This window comes from Apodemus sylvaticus, chromosome 14 (assembly GCF_947179515.1).
Source record: "Apodemus sylvaticus chromosome 14, mApoSyl1.1, whole genome shotgun sequence".
NCBI lineage: Eukaryota > Metazoa > Chordata > Mammalia > Rodentia > Muridae > Apodemus > Apodemus sylvaticus.
In genome coordinates this window covers 46,281,649-46,301,273 of record NC_067485.1, presented here as the reverse complement: position 1 = coordinate 46,301,273, position 19,625 = coordinate 46,281,649, and the positions used below count along the sequence as shown (strand labels likewise).

Sequence of the window (19,625 nt, the reverse complement as noted above, 5' to 3'; positions counted from 1 at the left end):
TGTATTTAATTTTTTTAGACAAGTACTATTTGGTTTTACCTTAGGTCTCTGGGCTATCTTGTCTCTGGTTCTTGGTTACCCAAGCAGTGTCAAATGTTGGTTCTTTCTTGTGACTTGGACCTTGGGTCAAATCAGACATTGGCTCACTACTCTCACAAGTTCTATGCAAATTTTCTACACTGGCATTGTGTGATTTTTATCACACACAACATGATGTTTGGAAGTAGTTGTAAATTGTAGAATGTTACCTCTAGTGACTTAACAGACACATATTCTAATATTGTTATAATTTATATGATGGAATAGGGTACCCATTGTCATAATTCTTGTTCAACATAGTATTGAAGACACTAACCAGAATAATTAGAGTAAGAGAAAGAAAGCCATTAATACTGGAAAAGAAGAAGTCAAATTGTTCCTGTTTGAAGATGACACCATCCACCATTTTTGGTAGAAAACTCTGATGACAAAAACAATCCCCAATCCAAACCTTTTAATCTTAAGTGAATTCAGCATACAAAAATCATCATTTCTGAATATCTAGAACAAATTGTCTTCGGCAATCTTTTTTCTTCCATTATTCTTTTTTTAAGTATATAAAAAAAATAAAGATCACAATTTCTTCAAATCCATTCACTATGAAGATCTGTGTGGTTTGGGCTGGTTTGGGTGACTGGTAGAAGAAAGTAAATCATTCGGGCTTCACCTTCTCGTTGGCATAACTGTATAAGCCATCACCATGCTGTGTGTGATACCTCATGCTACTTATGCTTCTTGAGTGCAGGCAGATATCAGAATCCTGTGCACATCTACATGGTTTCTACTGCCTGTGCTTAGAGATCTGGACTGTTCACAAGCCAACCAAGAGAGATGATCTTACCTCGCCTCACATTTGAGGTGAAGAGGAAGATGTCCATAGGTTGTGGCTTCCTGTAGTTCATAAATGACAGAAGTGTGGCTTCACCCCACAGCTACTCTCCCAAGTGCCATTAGCTTCACTTCTGTATAGCCACCATATATATCTAAAACACACATTATTTTCTTTTTCTTAATGTGTTATATGTCTAATCTTACATTTGATCTCTAACTGGGTCATCCAATCTCATGTATAAAGCTCTTCTTTCTGAACCTGAATTGCTGGGCAGATTCCCATCCATGTAGACTGGTACAGAGGCAGGCACTGCCAGCATCTTTGATGACCTGTCATCATGCTTTCATCTTGAGGGGAGAGCTCAGTTATTTTGTGGTTGATGGCATCTGTTGGAGAATTAATGGTGGGAACATTTTCTTTTTCTCCTCACAGAATCACGTCAATCCTGCCATGGACTTCACGCAGACCCCTCCTGGGATGCTGGCGCTGGACAACATGCTGTATTTCGCTAAGCACCACCAGGATGCATACATCCGGGTAAGCATGTTGGCGTCTCTCAGATCCTGACAGCCAGTGTCCTATGGAATTCTGTTTTCCAACCTACGCACGGAAGAAGATTGCTATTAGATGAGTCACCCCAGTGTTTTCCTTTTATCAGTGGTAAACTAAAGACATGAAATTGATCAAGAGGCTACAACAAGAATGCCTCATTTTTTTTGTATTTTTATACACATTTAAACAAAATATTTCTGGAAAATGTTTGCTATAGTTTCATATTGATGTATGAGGAAAAACTCTTAAGTAGTAAAGAAACAGAAATGAATTACAAACCCAAATCCTGTAAAAATCTCAAAACCTGAAAGATTCCCTTTAGACTTCTTCCGTGGTTGGAAACAGGCCCAGGTTCCTTACTGCTCCGTTGCTTCATTTCAGTCTAATGTTTAGAGACACAATAAAATCATCACAAATACAGAGAAAATTGGGAGATTTGTGGAGTGAGATCTTTCTACATTTCAGAACATTAGGTTGTTAATAGGAGGCAGAAGGATGTGGAGACCTCTGTGCTTCTAGCAGATGCCACCTGCTGCCTGGGCAGTGCCCTGCAGAGAAGAGAGTTGTTGACATACGAGCTGATCTGGGTTGCACATCAGAAGCCCTGCGATGACACCATGTCCTTGTCTTCAGGGAGGAGAGCTCAGATGTCATTAGGACTGAAATCAAGGAGGGATTTGAATTGAGTGGGAGTTAGAGTGTAGTTACAGCGATGATTGGCCCTAAGGTTAGAAAGCATTTGAAGAGCAAATTGCTCAAAGTAAGATTTGTGCTGAACTGAAAAATGGAGCATGTGTACAGGGACATTTGCTGCTGGACCCTAATTAGCATTGGTGACCCGAAGATGTGACCTGGCACTGTTAGTAGGTAGTGATCTCAATGTGGATAAGTCCATTGTCCAGGCTAACACGTCTTCTGTTAAACAAAAGAAATTTGGGGGCTCTCAGCCATGCTGGAGATTCCTTGGTGAGTCTTTGGAAATGGACATTGCTATGCCCACAAGAGGATCTTGGGTATATCTGGGTAGTCTGAAGTGAGAAGTTGTACCATCCAGTGGTGACTCCTTTGTACAAAACTATGCTGGACTCCATATTTTCTGTAGGCCCCATACTTTACACGTATGGAATTTTCCATGTATGCACTTTGAGAAGTTTTGAACTAATATCTGTAATTTGAGCATAAAAGGATTTTACGGTCATTTCTCTGAAAGATGTGCAGTGTGGTGCTTGGTCAGAAGTGTAGTCTGTCTTAAGATAATTGTTTTTCCATAAAAGTTTGATCTGAAGCCCAGGCATAGTGCCTATATGCCTTTAATCCCAGTACTTGGGAGGCAGGGGCAGGCTGATCTCTGAGTTTGAGGTTACCTACACTGTCTCAAAAAACAAAAAACAACAAGAAATCAACAAACAAAAGTAAGCCCTGTAAAGCCCTTTAATTTCACAAACACACACACACACACACACACACACACACACACACACACACATACACACACACACTGAACTAGCATTTTCTGTGCATGTAATCTGTTTTCATCACAGGAAAACTAGTATTCAGGGAGATCATACAATATCTAACCTTGGATAATTGACTGTGAAAAGCAGAAGCTGAGTGGAAATTGAATTTCCCATCAGCTGGGTGATGGTTGCAGATAAACGTTCTAAGATTAGAGCTTGTGATGCCAAATGCATTGTTAATTTCATAAGAACCATATGTCTTATGAAAAGTAATTTAATGTTTTAAGCTTGATTTCTCAGTGCATTTACTAAACTGTGATAAGTGAAATTAATACCATGGCAACCTGAAAGAACCTTGTATTTAACAGAGATGAAGAAAACTTAGGTACAAAGGAAGGCCGGTCCTTAGTGTTCTCCCACACTTTTCTTTATGGGTTGGGATGCACGTGGCTCACATATTGTTACATTTTCTCCCAAGAGTCTCTTCTACCATGTTTTCTAGGTTCCATGTGACTTTGGGGCATTGACTACAAGATGCAAGGCCAAAGCTACATAAATGCCACTTACCTGTGTAAAATCTGAGGTTTTGTGCCAGCAGGACTCTGGTGACTGTGAAGGTAGACACTGGTAGTAAAGCTCTTGTGCTCTACAGTACTGAGCGACACCAGTCACCGGGCTTCCTTTGGTCTGTGACCTGGGAAGTCCCTTCCAAAGCATTAAGAGGAATTTATTTTTAAATAATATTTTTAATTCCTTTAGAAGCCCATATACTGTATCTTGATCGTGTTCACTCCTTCCTACAACTCCTCCTACGTCCACGTCCCTATCCACTCGACCTCTTGTTCTCCCCTCCTCCTGCAGTCTTGCTGCTGCTGGCCAAGTCCTCTTCGGAGTAAGGTCGGCCTGGGAGTTTGAGATATATCTAGTATGTCTGGTACACACACACACACACACACACACACACACACACACACACACACACACGCACGCACGCGTGCACACACACTATTCCCTTTGCTCTTGACACTGCTTTATCTTCATGCTTCCTTGATCACTTTGTTTTCAGGTGCTGTCTCCTCCGCTGCTCTGTGTCCCTGGCCTTGTCCTAGCAACCTTGGGCATTTACACTTGTGCCTCTCAGTTTGCAGACCTTCCTCACCTTTGCCCTTCTGTTGACCCTTGGCATTAGTTCTTGCTCCGAAGCGCTTTGGTCTGCTTCTTAGGATTGTTGCTGAGCCTCTCTGAGCATTTCCTTTCCTCTCTCTGCCTGTGAAATGAACAGGACATACAAGGCTCTTACTGCCAGCCTTTGCAGGCTTCATGTGCTTTCTGAATAACTATCGATACCCACAATGAGCCACGTGTCAGCCACTCCTCAGGACACAGGTGGTTCTTGGGTGCTGTCATGGAGGAATTTCCTGTCTAGGATCGATGGGCGAGGAGCACATGGTGTAGAGATTAAGAGACTGTGTTGGGCAATTTCTAAGTCATTTGGAATGTACTTTAATATGGGAAGTTCCCTAACACAGATGTGGGGTTCAGATGAGGAAGACCTTCTGGAAGAAGTGGTCTGCCTTAGTGTTCTATTGCTGTGAAGAGACACCATGACTAAGGCATTCAATTGGGGTGCTTGCTTACAGTTTCAGAGGCTCGGTCCACGATCATCATGGTGAGAAGCAGACAGACGGTGCAGAAACAGTAGCTGAGAACTTTACATCCTAATCCACATGTAGGGGGCAGATGGAGAGAGGGAGGGAGGGAGGGAGGGAGGGAGGGAGAGAGAGAGAGAGACTCTGAGCCTGATGTATGCTTCTGAAACCTCAAAGCTTATTCTCAGGGACAAACTTCCTCCAACAAGGCCATATCTCCTAGTCCTTCCTAAATCGTTCCACTAACCGAGAAACAAACATTGAAATATATGAACCTATAGGGACCATTCTTATTCAAGCCACTGTATGTTATCAACTAGGTGTTTTAGTTACTTTACATGTTTCAGTGATAAATACCTTGAAAAGGGCAATTAGATGGAGGAAGAGTTTATTTCAGTTCAGTATCCCATTAGACACGGTCCATTATGACAAGGAAGGCTTGGTGGCAGGAGCCTGAGGCAGCAGGTTACATTGCTATAGCCAGGAAATCAGCAATGCATGCTGGTAATCAGCGATTAGCCAGTGTACAATCCAAGCCTAGGGAATGGTGCTGCCCACTTTTCTGGGGTGTACCCCTCCTCAGTTATCATAATCAAGATAAAGCCTCCCAAACCTGCTGCTGTCATTGGACATTCTGTCAAGTTGAGGGCATTCACCCTCATAACTGGTGAAGGGAAGAGCAAAGTGAGCACATCAAGCCAAGGGGAAAGTGAGCGTGGGCTGTGATGGTGTGTTTTGTTTGGGGAGCCAAATATGGGAGTAGCAAAGCAGGGACAGGTCATCAAGACATTTAAAATTATATTAAAAGACATCATTTTGTAGTAGATATAACAATTTCCAAGCAGTAAACCTACCATTTTCCTAAGTGAGTTAAGCAAAGATAATAATTTTAGGAAAGAAAAAAAACCACTCTCTTACTAGAAAAGCAATGTGAGAAATATAGATCAGCGGCCAGTCCAGAAGGCAAGGCTGGTCAGAAGGAGCTAAGGCTATAGCTGTGCTATGGAAAGAGAGCATAGAAATTGTAGAGAATTGATGTTAACTTTGCCAAGAGTTGGGGTGTGGCAATGGGGAGAAGCAATTCAGTTGGACTAAAGTAAATTTGGCTATCCAAGGGGGAGGGGGACTTCTGACTGGAGAGACCTAGCAGGTCTCTTTGGCCATTTGGATCCATGCCCTCTTCCTTTTCCAATCTGTGCCTTTGTGCCATCTGCCTGAGTGTCTATGAAATGTGAGCTTGAGGAGCACAGGTGACACCACAGGGTGTGGCCTTCTTAGTATTCCATCTCTCAAAGACCTGCGTCCTTCCCAGCCTGTGCATCTCTACGGCGCCTCAGCTCCCCTCTGGCATCTCTGTGGCTTTCTCTGTGACTGCCCATCCCTTTTTCTCTGTCACGTGCGCTCCAACCAAGCCCTTCGTCCCAACAAAATCACGCCAGGCCGCATGTCAGCCAGGCAGATCCCCACCTGAGGATTTGTGACTCTCTCATGTTTGAACATTTCATGCCATCTGCCTAATGGACAGCGCTCAAGGCAAAGCTCCTCTTGAAAAAAGGTCTCCTTTCCCTCTCTTTGGAGGACATTATTGACCAAATACATTATACACTCAAATCAAATGTTTTAAATATATTTACCTGTGTATTGTCTCCTGTGTATGACTAAAATAAACTGTGTGAGAAGACACCAAAGTTCGCTCAGGTTCCCAACTCTTAGCCCGGTGTCTAGTGCCTAGTAATTTCTAATAATTTCTTATTAATTAAGCAAATACGAAAATAGTTGGACAATACAAAATGGATTCCCAGTTTGTTCGTTTTTTATATGCTTTTTTGTTTTCTTTTGTTTTTGTCCTATTGTTTGATTTTTGTTTTCTGACAGACAGCGAGAGAACAGGAAATTGGGTGGGTAGGAAGATAGGGAGTATCTGGGAGGAGTTGGGGAAGGAAATAATATGATTAATATATATTGTATGAAATGTGTGTTTGTGTGTGTGTGTGTGTGTGTGTGTATTAATTAAGACAGGGCCTCTTTAGGTAGCCTTGACTGTCCTAGAACTTGCTCTGTAGATCAGGCTGGCCTCTAACTCACAGAGATCTGCTTGCCTCTACCTTCAGAGTGCTGGGATCAAAGGCATGAATCACCACTGCCTGGCTCTGAAAAAATACTTTTCAAGGCAAAAAAGAACAGAATGTCTTAGCTTTATTTTTTTCTCCTCAACAAAAATTCATGGCTTTCATGCTTACAACACTTCTAAACATGTTGTTTGCCACATGAATTTGTTGATGGGTGGCTGTGTTTTGTATGTAATACTTAGAATGCAGTAATTGTTGTAGTGAAATCTATGGATGTAATTGAATTACCCCACAGCTGGATAGGTACGGAACCCAAGGAAGAAACTCAGATGTCAGTCTTTCACCATGTTATCAAATATTTGGCTAACACCAAATTATTTGACTTCCAGGACTAAGAGAGCCTGGTAAAGGTGTCAGAGCAGATGCCTCTTTATTGATCTTTTGTTTCAGAGTAGTAACAGGAATGAAAAGTAATAGCTATCCAGATATTCAGAACCTACTGTGAGTCATCAGACTGACCCTTATGAAAGCCAGCTAAACTTAAATGTGCAACAGTAAAAGCCAAATGCATGCAAATGAGATTCTTCCATGGTTGTTTGTATATTGACCGAGAATACAAAAGGCAATGGGGAGAAAGCCTGTGTATGTCTTTAGGTGCTTAAAGGAAAAGTTGAAGAAAATTCCCTTAAGAGTTATGATCATTCATTCATTGCCTCGTTCAAAAATACTATCAAATGCCCAGCAGGCATGGTACCCACCATGCACAATGGATGTGGTAGTATGAGAGAAAACAAAAATTTGACTCTTGTATAGAATGAATAATTTTGTGCGTGCACGCGCGCACACACACACACACACACACACACAGGTAAGCAGCAGTAGTAATTGTTTTGTATTTGTGAAATTCCTTGTTTCCTTCAGGAGTTTTAGTTGTTCACTCTATGGGGAAACTAATAACTCATAAAAACTCTGTTTGATAATGTGAAGTTTTCCACAATTTTTTGAGGTTTATATTATTTGGCTGTATCAGAATCACTCAGGGCTTACTTCCTCCTATGAACTGACTTGAACAACAGCCTGGCTTCCTAGAGAAACCTGGTGGTAGTTGGTCAGTGTGGAATAGAGCAGACCTGACCCTTGGCTCGGGTGCAGTTCATGTGTGGCTGGATCATAAATAAAGCTACCTAATGAAGCTGCTACCTCATTGATATATAGATTCTTACCAACAAAGCTGTTACTCAACAGAATTTATAAAATCTGCAGTTCCAGGAAGGACATAAAAAGTTAGTCCTGGCAATGGCTTGTTCTTTATATAACCTGAAATCCCTTTTTTTGAGGAATACTTGCTATACAAAAACAGTTTGCATACTTGATATATGCAGTTTGGTGAGGTACCCTGCATTTCTTGTGTAATTCTTGCTTCAACATCCCTTGTAATTTGTGACGAGCATTTTATCCACTGTAATGTCATGGGCTACTGTGTGACTGTAGTAGAAGACAGTGAATTTCCTGTTGAGAGAAAAAAAAGAGATGCTTGTTAAAAATACAATAAATTACAATAGTTTTCCACAATTGTAGGCCAAGAAATATATGTTTCTAATATACCAATCAGCACAAAGTGTATTGATAGTGTGTCAAGTAAGAGATTGTGAGAGAAGATGAATTTCTCCACCTAAGAATGGGTTTCTCCAGGTGCTTTTCTTTAGAGACATTTTTTTCCCTAGAGATGAAAAATGTAAAGCCTGCCTCTACTATTTAATAATCTTTAAGTGGGTTTTCCTATATACCTACCAAACAGTGCTTTTTAAACCTCTTGGCAGAGCTAGGATAAGTGGCAAATCCCTTTTCTCTTTGCACTTGTGACATTGACACAGTCTGTCGTTCAAGGCTGGTCTCAGCTCTGTGGCACTGTTTCAAAGTCATAAATGAAATAAGTAAGGGGGAGAAGAAGCAACAAAAAAGAGCAATGGGAGAGACTCATTAGATCCGGTTGTGGGATCTTCTGCTGAGACAGTATCCTGAGGGAGCGCTCCTGGATGCCCTACTGTGAGAAGTGGCACCTCCGAGACTCTACAATACTTTGTGAACCTCTCCTCAGTGCAGGAAGATAGGGTGACTCTGTACCTTGTCTTCCTTCTGCGCGTCCCTCTGCTGTGTTAGTAGAGGTTCACCTCAATTTAGCAGGGGAGGCTCATGTCAGATTTCCTCCCGGCACTGTCAGAGAGCACCAGCGTTTCAACAGTGAACTCTTACCTCATACCTGAGCTTGCTGGGAGGTAAGGGCAAGGTCTCTGTTAATTGCTCACAACACTGTTCTGCAGTTTGTTCTGTCAGTACTGATGCTTGAGGGAACTGACACTCAGAGAGGGTAGGGTGTCTGCCTGAGGCCACAGAGCTAGATGTGTACTGGCAATAAACTTGAAACATTTATGTTTTTTAATATATTATTATTAACATATCACTTTACTGCCCCCTTTCCCATTGTAGTCCCTTCCATAGCCCCCTACTCTCAAATTAATAGCCTCTTTTATTGCATAGTGTGTGTGTGTGTGTGTGTGTGTGTGTGTGTGTGTGTGCACAACATAGAATGAAGCTCAGGAGATAGTCTCTCAGAAATGGCTGCATAGCAAAACCAGAGTGATGACAATATCAGGAGACAGGCTAACATGGAAAGGCGAAGATCTCTCAGAGCTTCCTCCCTAGAGAAGGAGAATGTTTCGCATCAGGCATCCTGATAATCTGGCTCTTGAAATATTTCTGCCTTCTCTTCTGGTTTCTCTTCTCTCTGGTTCCCTGAGCTACAGATGCTGGGGCTGTGATGCAGAGAGTCTACTATGGCTGCGATCCATCCCCGCGACCCATTCATCTCTGCATCTAGTTGGAGTTTTCTGTGGCGGTTTTTGTGTGCTATAAAGTGGGGCTTCTTTGACGAGGGGTGCTAGCTACATTTTCCTCTGAGTATAAAGATAAGATTTAACATGTAGCTGGGGATTGAGTTGGTCTGGGGAGGTTTCAGCAGTAGATTCTTTTCGAGGTTCATGACCTTACAGGCCCAGAGAATCTGGTGAAGTTTCCATGACCAGCCATGACCTCCTTCCCTTTGAGTGAGCCTAGAGTACAGCAAGACAGCTGTTGGTGGCCACTAACTTGTGAGTACACTTCTTGGACCTCCACCCTGCCGTGCTGTCATTGTTGTAGTTCTCAGGTATTGCATCTGGTTGGGACTATTTAATTTCTTTCTTCTCTTGGGAAGCTGGACTTTGAAGAGGAAGCTTTCAGGTCAAATTCAAGGGGAGTTATCTAAAAGTGTAGTCTTCATTTTTCCTTAAAGCTGAACGGTATTCTGTTCCGTGTGCGTATCATGTTTTCACAATCCATTCACTTGTTAAAGGACATTGGGTTGTCTTCCTTTCCTGGCTATTGTGAGTAAATGGACAGAGCCACGCAGGCATCTGTGGAGTAGGCTGCTGAGTCCTTTGGGCATGTGCCTTGGGGTGGTCTAGCTGGATCATATGCTCCATTTATCTTTACTTTTCTGAGGACTCTCCTATTGATTTCCAGAGTGGATAATCTGGATTATCCAGACTAGCTGCACTGATCATATCTGGATAACCTTGGTGTTTTTAGGGGCTAGAAGATTTATGTGGAAGTGTCAGCCATACTTCAGATGAACCCTACGGTTGCTTTTTTGCCCCACTAACTCAATATCTTCTGAGGAAAGGGAATCTGATTTGCCTGGGGGCAGTGCATCCTCCTGTTAAAGCAGTCGCCTGTACTTACTCTCTTTTGTTTAGCTTCTCTTTGCTTTCTATGTCTGCGTGGTGCTTGACCACACTGGTGGCCATCAATAAGAATCATCTCCAGCTGACTGCACTGCTCAGTCCATTGCTGGTACCTGGGAGGTCTTCATATGACTGTGCCTGGCTGTGCCCTTTGCCACTACTCAGGTGGGGCTGAGTAGATTCCCAATCTCCCTTATTCTCAGTCTCCTCTTTCCCATCCTTGTCAGATCCCAGAGACCAGCACTTTATCTTACCCTCCATATTTACTCTTTTTTTTTTTTCTGAAAAATAAAGGACTTCCTTTTAAGAGGAGGAACGGCGAGGGTTAGGCTTCAGAATGTCTCCTGTTGTAAATTTAAGGGGAAAGAAATAGCACCATCCGTTCCTGTAAACTTTCCAGTGTGAGTGCTGGGAGCTGTGTGCACCAGCAGTGCCCTGGTGACTCCAAGGTGCTGTCCAGCAGCTCAGCCTGGAAGGAAGCAGGCTCTCCCAGTGCGTGTGTACTAAGGCGGGTGCTGGCGGAGGCAATGCTGACTCTTCAAAGTAAACTAAGGAACTTTTCACATTTCAGAGGGGAAGTTGGCAGTTTTCCAAGTGGCATAATTACAGGACAGTGTGTAATGTGTAATTAAACTTAACTATGAAGCAAGCGGTTGGCATACAGCTTGCTGGAACATCATTTTTTTTTGTTCCCATGGCACTGACAGATCTTCCCCTCCCCTTGTCCCCAAAGCAGCTTCAGCAGCAATTGCTCCTAATTTTTTTTTTAAATAAAATTATATGTTGCCAGTTAAACACACAGTTTCATGTAAAGGAACCTTTTTTACTTGAGTGACACTTTCCTTCTAGGTGATGTGGAGCAAAGATTCAGCTCAGAATAGCAAGGACCCCGCAGCACAGCCTTGCAGGGCCTTTAAAAAACGACTCTTTGTCTAATAATTCATCTAAATACTTTTTATCCCTGCCTCTTATTCTCTTATTTTCATTCTTTCTTTGACCAAGGGCCATGGCTCCGCGGCTTGTTTTCATGTACAGCTTTTTTTTTTTTCATGCTTTAAAAATAGCAGCATTAATTTTGTTGATTGTGAATATGCAAGCTGTTCCTGCCAAACAATCAGGACCCCTTGAGAGTGAGAATGCATGTGATTAGATTTACTAATTGAGCTGGAAAGCACAGATTCTGACTCCCAAAGCCAAAGATTTGAATGGAATGTTTCAGTCCTTAGGATGAGATCATTGTTAAACACGGGCCTGGCTTATTTCAGAGGACTGGTCCTTTGGGGAGGGAGGGCAGACACACAGGGATATGCTGCTGTGTTATAGATTGCCTGTAAGCCACCTGTCACCTGCTGTTCCTCCTGCCTTCCTGCACCCTCCTCTCAGTGTCTGAAATCTCAGTAGGTCTGTCCTAACATGGGTACTCTCTGCTTTGGTCTTTCTTGGTTACAGGCCAGCCTGGGATAAAGGTTCAGTGTTTTCTACTAGGTTTTATGCACTCTTCTTGTTAACTTTAAAACACTGGGAAGGACTGGCATGATGCTTACATACCGTTACCGTGTGGTTTGTTGATGTGTTAATTGAAATAAACATCTCACCCTATGATGAACTCTATAGTTGGCACATTACAAACACAGGCCCACTGTGAATTATAAGCAATAGAAGGTGTATGTGTGGCCGCCATCCGCACAGCCCTGTCAGCATTAGCTACTGGTTTTCAGGTACTTGCCTGGTTTTTCTGCCTCAAGTCCAGTCCAGTTTTTCTTCTCTATTTTCTTATTTGGTGATTTGACTAAATGTTTGCTGGCTCTCTGCTTTATGACAAGCCCCGCTTCTCTCTGCTAAAATCATGAAGCTTCTTCCTTTGGGTTCTGTCTGCATACCTGGCCTGGGAGCTTCTTCCTCCTGTGTGGAACCCATTGCTACCCTGTATTGTAGTTGCAGTGCGGGAGCTCAGAATGTAACAACGCACCCCTGCCTATGCCTGGGGGAGGGAAAGGGCTTATAGAGAGATAGAAGGTTTCCCGCCTTCATGGCTTTTTGCTTATTTCCCACCGATGGCCTTTGCTTTAAGGGCAGTTTCAGGCCTGGAGAAGAATTACTATCCTGTTGCCTTGCTTAGCTTTGCAGGGAGTTGTGCATTGAGAAATCACGTCTTCTGTGAACAAATACAGCAGAATTGTTTGTTGCTTTCTAATCTGTAGCAATTTTCTTTTTATTACCTTATTTTATTACCTAGGACTACCAGTAAATACTAAATAGGAGTGGTGGGGGAATATCATTGCATCTAATTTTAAAGAGAAAGTAACGGGTGTCTCACTTTTAAGTATGTTATCTGCTGTTATTTTCTTATAGATGTTCTTTACCTGATTGATAAGATTTCCTTCCATTTTTAATTTTAAGATTATTTTGGCATGAACGGGTACTGTTTGATGTTCAGTGTTTTTAATTTATTGGTATTAATATATCTTGAACTTGTTAATACTGTGTGTTATGTCAATTGATTTTCAATTCATTGTGATGTGTAATTCTTTTTATTCACAGATTCTACTTAATATTTTATAGATACTTTATTGATAGCCTGTCATTGTACTATACATTGCATAATAAGTACTTTGCATACAATTGACATGACCACAAAAGTCAGGAGTGGTGGACTTTTCCTGCTTCATGTTATATGGTTGTAACCCCCCACTTCTTCCCCACCACAATCCCATCCTTTACCATGGCAATCACCAGCATGTCCCCCATTTCTCTGATTTTGTCATTTTTAAAGAATGCCATGAAGATAGAGTCATGAACTCTACACTGGGCACAATTCTCTAAAGAGTTCAGGCTATCTGTAACAAGGATGCTCCCTTTTGTTTCTCTGAAGTAATGTTCAGTGGATCTGTATAACACAGTTTGGTTTACTCGTTTTGCTCATTGACAAATATGATTCATTCATAGTTCTCTGTGATGGATGTTCGTGGAAAAAATTTGCATCTACGTTAAAAGAATTATTGGTCTGATGTCCTCCGTTGTTACACCTTCAGTTTTGGTTTCAGGGTAATCTGGCCTCATGGTAGAGTTTAGGAGGGGTCCTTTGCTTCTGTCCTCCGGGAATAAATTGTAGGGAATCAGTTCATATCATTCCCTACCTATTGGATAAAACCCACCAGTGATATCACCTGTGCCTGATCCTTTCTGGTTATGGAGGCTATTAATTATATTGATCCAATTCCATTAATAGACCTGGAAGTACTCAAATGATCTGTTTTGATACATTGTGCCATTGAGGGGATTAGTCCTGTCTTGTAAACCTTCAACTATGTGAGCATAGAGTTGTCTGTGAGATTCTGTTTTCAGGTCCGGGATTCCCCAGTACTGCTTGACTCTGTTTTCTCACTCTAAGTGAAAGAGTGATTTGTTTTGTCTCTATTTCCTTAGGCTAATTAGTATGTGGTAACTGTTTTTTGGTTGTAACAAAGAGTCAACTTTTGATTTCCTTGCTATTTCTCTATTGTGTCTTTTCAATTTCACAGATTTCTACTCCAGCTTTTATTCCTTTCTTTTACTTTCTTTGGGCCTTAATTTTTCTTCATTTTTTTCCCTAAGGTGTAAGTTTAGAAGTTGTTCCTCCTGCAGAATTTTGGCTTAGCTAAACCTCTTTGGGACTTGTCTCGTGGGAGTGAATATGCTTTGCTTTACCGTGTCTTCCCAGTGACTTGAATATGTGAATGTTTCAAGGTTGCTCTCGTTGCAGTGAGGACGGCTATCTGAATGTCCAGCAGCAAGGCCTATTGCCTCTGCCCTCAGAAAATGGTCACAGTCTACATTTGCACACTCATCCCTCCCACCCATTGCTGAAATAATGCATTACATCAGCTCCCTTTCCTATAGTCTTATAACAACTCACTACTTAGATCTACCTGCCTCCAGCTTTCCCCCTCTTGTCTGTTCTTAATATGTTAACCACACTGTTAAGACAGTGAGGTCCAGGCTGGCCAAAGCCTGTTCCTCCCACACTGACAACCCTTGTAGTTCCCGTCTAAACAATCTAGAGCATTTGCTGTAGCTCATCTACATCTTCTGTGTGCTTTTCCTAGGGAATAACACATATGTCCACACATCCAATGTATGTAACAGACAATAGCATAGATTCTGCTAAAGTTGGATGTGCTGATCGAGTGAGCTTGGTGTTATTTACAGGAGTAGGGGTGATGTGCAATCTACGAGAATGTGGATGACTCAAAAGTAACTGCATCACTTAAAAGCTTCTCCCTGCATGGCTCATGACCCATGGTAGCTGCTGTGCTGGACCTAGCTCTGGGCAGCTAGACGGTTTCAGCTTCCCCAGACTGGTCAGTTTTGGTCACTCCTGAGTCTTCTTCCCTCCTCCCTTCAAGAGTGAACTGTCTGGAGTCTGAGACATTTGCTACATAATTACATCCCATGGCTCTGCCTTCCTACTTCTGTCCCACTCAACTCCAGCCACTCATATTGTGCTGGTCATGTGGCACTCAGGCAACTAAATAATCACAGACTGGGTGGTGACTTACACAACAGACAACTAGGAAGGTCGGAGGTGTAGGATCAAGGCGTCGGCAGGGTTAGTTTCCCTTGAGTTTCTTTTCACTGGGGTATAGATAGCTGCCCTCTTGTGCCTTGTTGCCTTGTTAACACTTTGCAACAGTCCTCCCAGTGTCATAACTGTAAGAACAGCAGGACTAACACCCCACCCTGATGCTCTCATCCCCCCTCTCCCCAGTTGCTTGTTTGTTGGTCTTGGCTCCAAACGTAGTCACTACTGAGACAGAGTGCTAGGGCTTTTAGATAAGAATGGAGAGGCATAGTTCACTCTATAGTATCCTTGCTGACCTTGACTATTCCACTGACTGGGCCCTGTGGACGTTCTTCTGTCTTGTCCATCTGTCCCCAGCTTAGACATGAAGCTTACTCCCCTATCTCCTCTGCTTTTAAAGAATCCTATAGACATCCATCCCTTTGTTTTCTATTCATTCCTTCTCCTTTGTTTCTCTACATGTCTAATGCCCACCACCCGCAACGCGCACATCCATTCTCGGTATTGATTGCTCCTCTTATTTCCTGGTGGCCCTCATGAACCTGGAAGCCCCCTCTGACTGCAGACATCTCAGCTGCTAGTGTCACCATTACATTCTAGAGCAGTGAATTTAGCACTTATTTACAAATGAGCACCTGAACCAAATCAGTAGCAGGGCCCTCCCAGAAAGTTCTGGTGCCATACCTACCACCAGGAAGGAAGGTGTGAAAATGGGTTTCTATCTGGATACCCTACTAGGCTGCAGCTGCCCTAGCCTGTGTCTGTCTTAGCATGGGAACAAAAGAGAGAGCTCTATTGGTTTGCTGCAAGATGGTCTTGCCCAGATCTGTTGGAGCTCATACTTGGGTGACTCATTGCTGACTTTCAATTTTTAATTGTATTCATATGACCATGTAATACTGGGCAAGCCAGTATCAGCAACCTACCTGCCAAATTCAAAGTCACTCTGTTATTGGTGTTATAAAATGTAGGAGGTAATGTTTCCCCAAATCCCATTATATTAGTTAAAAATAGCTCTCCTAACTTAGAAACTGTGAGATTGACCTATTATACCCAGAATGTGTGTGTGACATTGCCAGGTAATTTTATCTTTACATTGACATTAATTTTTTTATCAGACATTTGTCTTGCATTGATACAACTCAAGATTCCAAAATTTAGAAAATCATGGACAGTATTTTCATATATTTTAAAAACATATTCAAACAGATTTAGTCGCAGGTGTTATGGTTCTAGTAACTAAATTCAGCTTAGCTATTTTATTGTTTGCTCTACTGTAGCAAGGGTCCTTAAAACCCAAGGCTCTGGTGTTTGCCACTTATGCCTGTATTAGTCAGGATTCTCTAGAGGAGACCTGACAGAACAGACACGCAGAGCAAGTGGGTTGTTCAGGGGACTTACACAGTATGTCTGTGTGGTCAGCCATGGCTGTTTTACTGTAGAGAGGAGGAGAACTTGTATGTTGCAGAGTAAGCTGGATGCCCCTAGTTGGGGCTGAGGGTCAGGAGAACCCTAGAGAACTGCTGATCTGCAGTCCACATGTGAAGCCCAGAGAAGCTGAGCTCTCACCAGGGGAAGAGTGAAGCAGCAGAAGCATCGACAAATGGAGTAGATGAACCTGCCAGTGAGGCACAAAAGCGGAAAAAAAAGGGGGGGCAGAAATCAATTGTATCCCTTGGACTGTTTATCTAGAATACCACTGGCGGATGCTGTGTTCATTTAGGATAGCTATTTCCACTTGAGCTAACTTTGGAAAAGCCCACACAGTTGTGCCCAGTGGATTAGTTGATTCTGGTCAAGCAGAGCAGCATGATTAACCCTCAGAGCATCTGTCTGTAAATTTGCTATTACCAACCACAAGAAAGTGGCCTGGCTGCCCTTTGAATTTTTGAATGGTGATGCTCCGGTACCGCAGGACCTTGTGCAGGTCAGGCCATCAGGTGTCTGAGGTTTGAGTGGCAAGGTGTTAAATGACATGTGACTGCTCTGGAAGAGTGCTGTTATTAGGCTCTGGTGAGGTGCGCCTGTGAGGAATGGTGGCCAGGAACAGGTCCTGCCCACAAGCCTGTTGGAAACACCAAATCCCATATCCAGTGCTGCAGAAATAGTTACACAGCGGGCACTGTGGTCTTCCATTTCTTCTTCCTCCTCCTCCTCTTTGTCCTCCTCATCCTTCTCTTCCTCCTCAGTATGGGATAAGTCTTTAAAGAAACTCTGAAATGAAAAAAGAAAAGCAAAGACATATTGACAAGCGAATCTGAGATACCTGCTTTCCATAATATCTCAGTATCCCGCACTTCGGGGCAACAAGGGTGTGCAGATTGAGGATACTGGGTTCTTTCCTGGGGACATTTGAAGTGGCTCAAATAGCTTCCTGGGAAAGGCACGGACATCCATTGCTTTGGCCTGCAGCATTTTCTTCCCTTCCGCGTTTGGTAGTCAGAGATTCTTATGGAGGAATTAGGAAAAATCTCCCTGCTCACCCAGATCTTTCGGGATTTCTTGAGTACCTCCACTCTTCACCCAGAAGGGCAGTCTTTAGGCCAGGAAAGCAGGGTGGGTGCAGGGTGAGCTCCAGCCAGACTAGGAACCATGGCACCCAGTGTTTTCCAGTGAGTCAGAAGGGGCAGCAAAGCCCATGGGGCTGTTTTCAGGAAGCAAGTGGGTTTCACGTTCTTCACTGCCTGCTGGGGATCAATGCCCAAGCATCCCTTCACAGACTGTGATTCCCCCAGCCTCACTGTGATTTCCAAGGTGTCCTTTGTGGGTGGGGTGCTGATGTGGAGGCCGCAGGTGGGAGGTGTTGGGGACACCTCCTTTGTTGTGGAGGCTGACTACCCTTATGGTTTCTTCTGCTTCCCACTCTGCATTTACAGGAACCATTTATAGCAAACACTGGCCAAATGTTTTGCAGAAACTCACAACTAGGACATTTGCACATATCCTAGCCTTATATAAATATTTATTTCTTCACAATACATAAAGGAGGTTGAGCACAATATCATGAACAGGCCTTTGAAGTGTAGGCTTTGGCCAAGTGAGGGTCCGCTTGTGCATTTCTTCTCCTACCCAGGCACATCACCTCAGGGCACAGAAGGCAGAGGCAGTCAGCACCAGTGGTGTTCAGGACTGTTTTCCTCCAGAACCTGGATTCTGTCTGTGGACATGTGCACTAATGAGTGAGCACAGGGCCTGGAGACCACCTCGTGATGAAGAGCAGGGTTGGAGGTCAGGCACACCCCACAGAAAGGGAAAGGCGGACGGCGGAAGGCAGAGGGCAGGAAGGTGGCTTTGTCTTTCTGTAATAAAGATACAGGGAACACATAGAAATGGCAAATTATAGAAGAGCGTGTGGAAGTTGTAAGGCTGAGATTCTTGTGAATGACTAGGCTGCTGATTCCATGCCCAGCTAGCCCCAGAAGGGCTAGAGCCGGTTTCTCTATTGCCCACTCATTTGTATAGCAACTGCATTAGAAAATGCCTACTGTATCCAGCATTTGGCTGGATGAGAAATTCACAGGTAAGATGGCCCTGTCAAGACTGATCCCACCAGGAAAGCCAACACACACACACACACACACACACACACACGCCTTTATCCCAACTGGAGACAAAATACTCTAGAAAAGTAAATATAAGTAATACTCTAGGAAAAGAGTGGATAATACTGTACAAAAATAAATATAAAGATCCATAGAGCTTTAGAGGAAGAAGTTATGGAAGGATTTATTGAGTAATTATCATATGAGTTAATTTCTAATAGGAAGAGTGGGGGAAGGGTTAATGTGATTTCTGTAGGAGAGGTCCATATGTAGCCTGGCTCCTATAGGAGTGGACCACCATAACAAGATCCTTACATCAGCAGAATTACCTAAGCTTAGAAATTCTTGTACAGGGTAAGATGAAAAGCCATATGAAAGCCGACTTCTGTAGAAATATATGCATGTATGTATATTAAAATATATACATGTATGTATGTTAAAATATATACATGTATATTAAAATCTATGCATGTATGTATATTAAAATATATACATATATGGGGGAACCTAAAAGGAATTCACAACGACAGACAGTGCCCCAGTAGGTATTTTCTGCTGCCACTTATAAACCTCCAGGGTTGGGAATGAGTTTTTGGCCAAAAAAGCCTCTGTGGAACTTCCAAACATCGCAGGCTGTTGCCAAGGCTAATGTTTGCTGTCCACAACCTGATGATAATGTCATGTTGCTGAAGGTAACCTTCACTTGTGCTGTTGAACAGGAGGAGGACAGGCTTGTTCCCAATCAGAAGCTTCATTCCTGCTGACTAGGATAAAATGTGAAGGGTTACGGACCACTCAAAAAGCTAGAGCTCATAGAACAAAGATTTCCTTCCACATTCTTTAAGTTCAGGTCTTTCTGGTTGAACAGCTTATAGCTGAACTTTTAAACTGGGTTTTAGTCAGGAACTTTTTTATTGTAGATAACTTTGTATCTGATAATCAGTAAACATGTTCTGCTCAAAGTGTGTTTCTGAAATGCCTAGCTTGTCTGTCTGGAAGAGAATTAATAATAGTTTCTTCTGCCATCCATGCCCTCGGATCCACTCTCCTGAGCCAGAGTGGATTTCTGAATGTAGCCTTGATGCTGGGATTTGAGAGGGGAGCTGAATTTAGAAGCACATCTCACTACTGAGTCTCTCACA

General features: G+C 42.8%; 1 protein-coding gene across 2 annotated transcripts in view; it reads left to right on the top strand.

Annotated features, from left to right (window-relative positions):
* Positions 1-19,625, top strand: part of Elmo1 (engulfment and cell motility 1) — a 516,925-nt gene that overhangs the window by 252,442 nt on the left and 244,858 nt on the right. For both annotated transcript variants that reach the window (XM_052156292.1, XM_052156291.1), the window contains exon 14: positions 1,304-1,408. In XM_052156292.1, the coding sequence (XP_052012252.1) occupies positions 1,304-1,408 (105 nt within the window). The remainder of the gene's footprint in view (positions 1-1,303; positions 1,409-19,625) is intronic.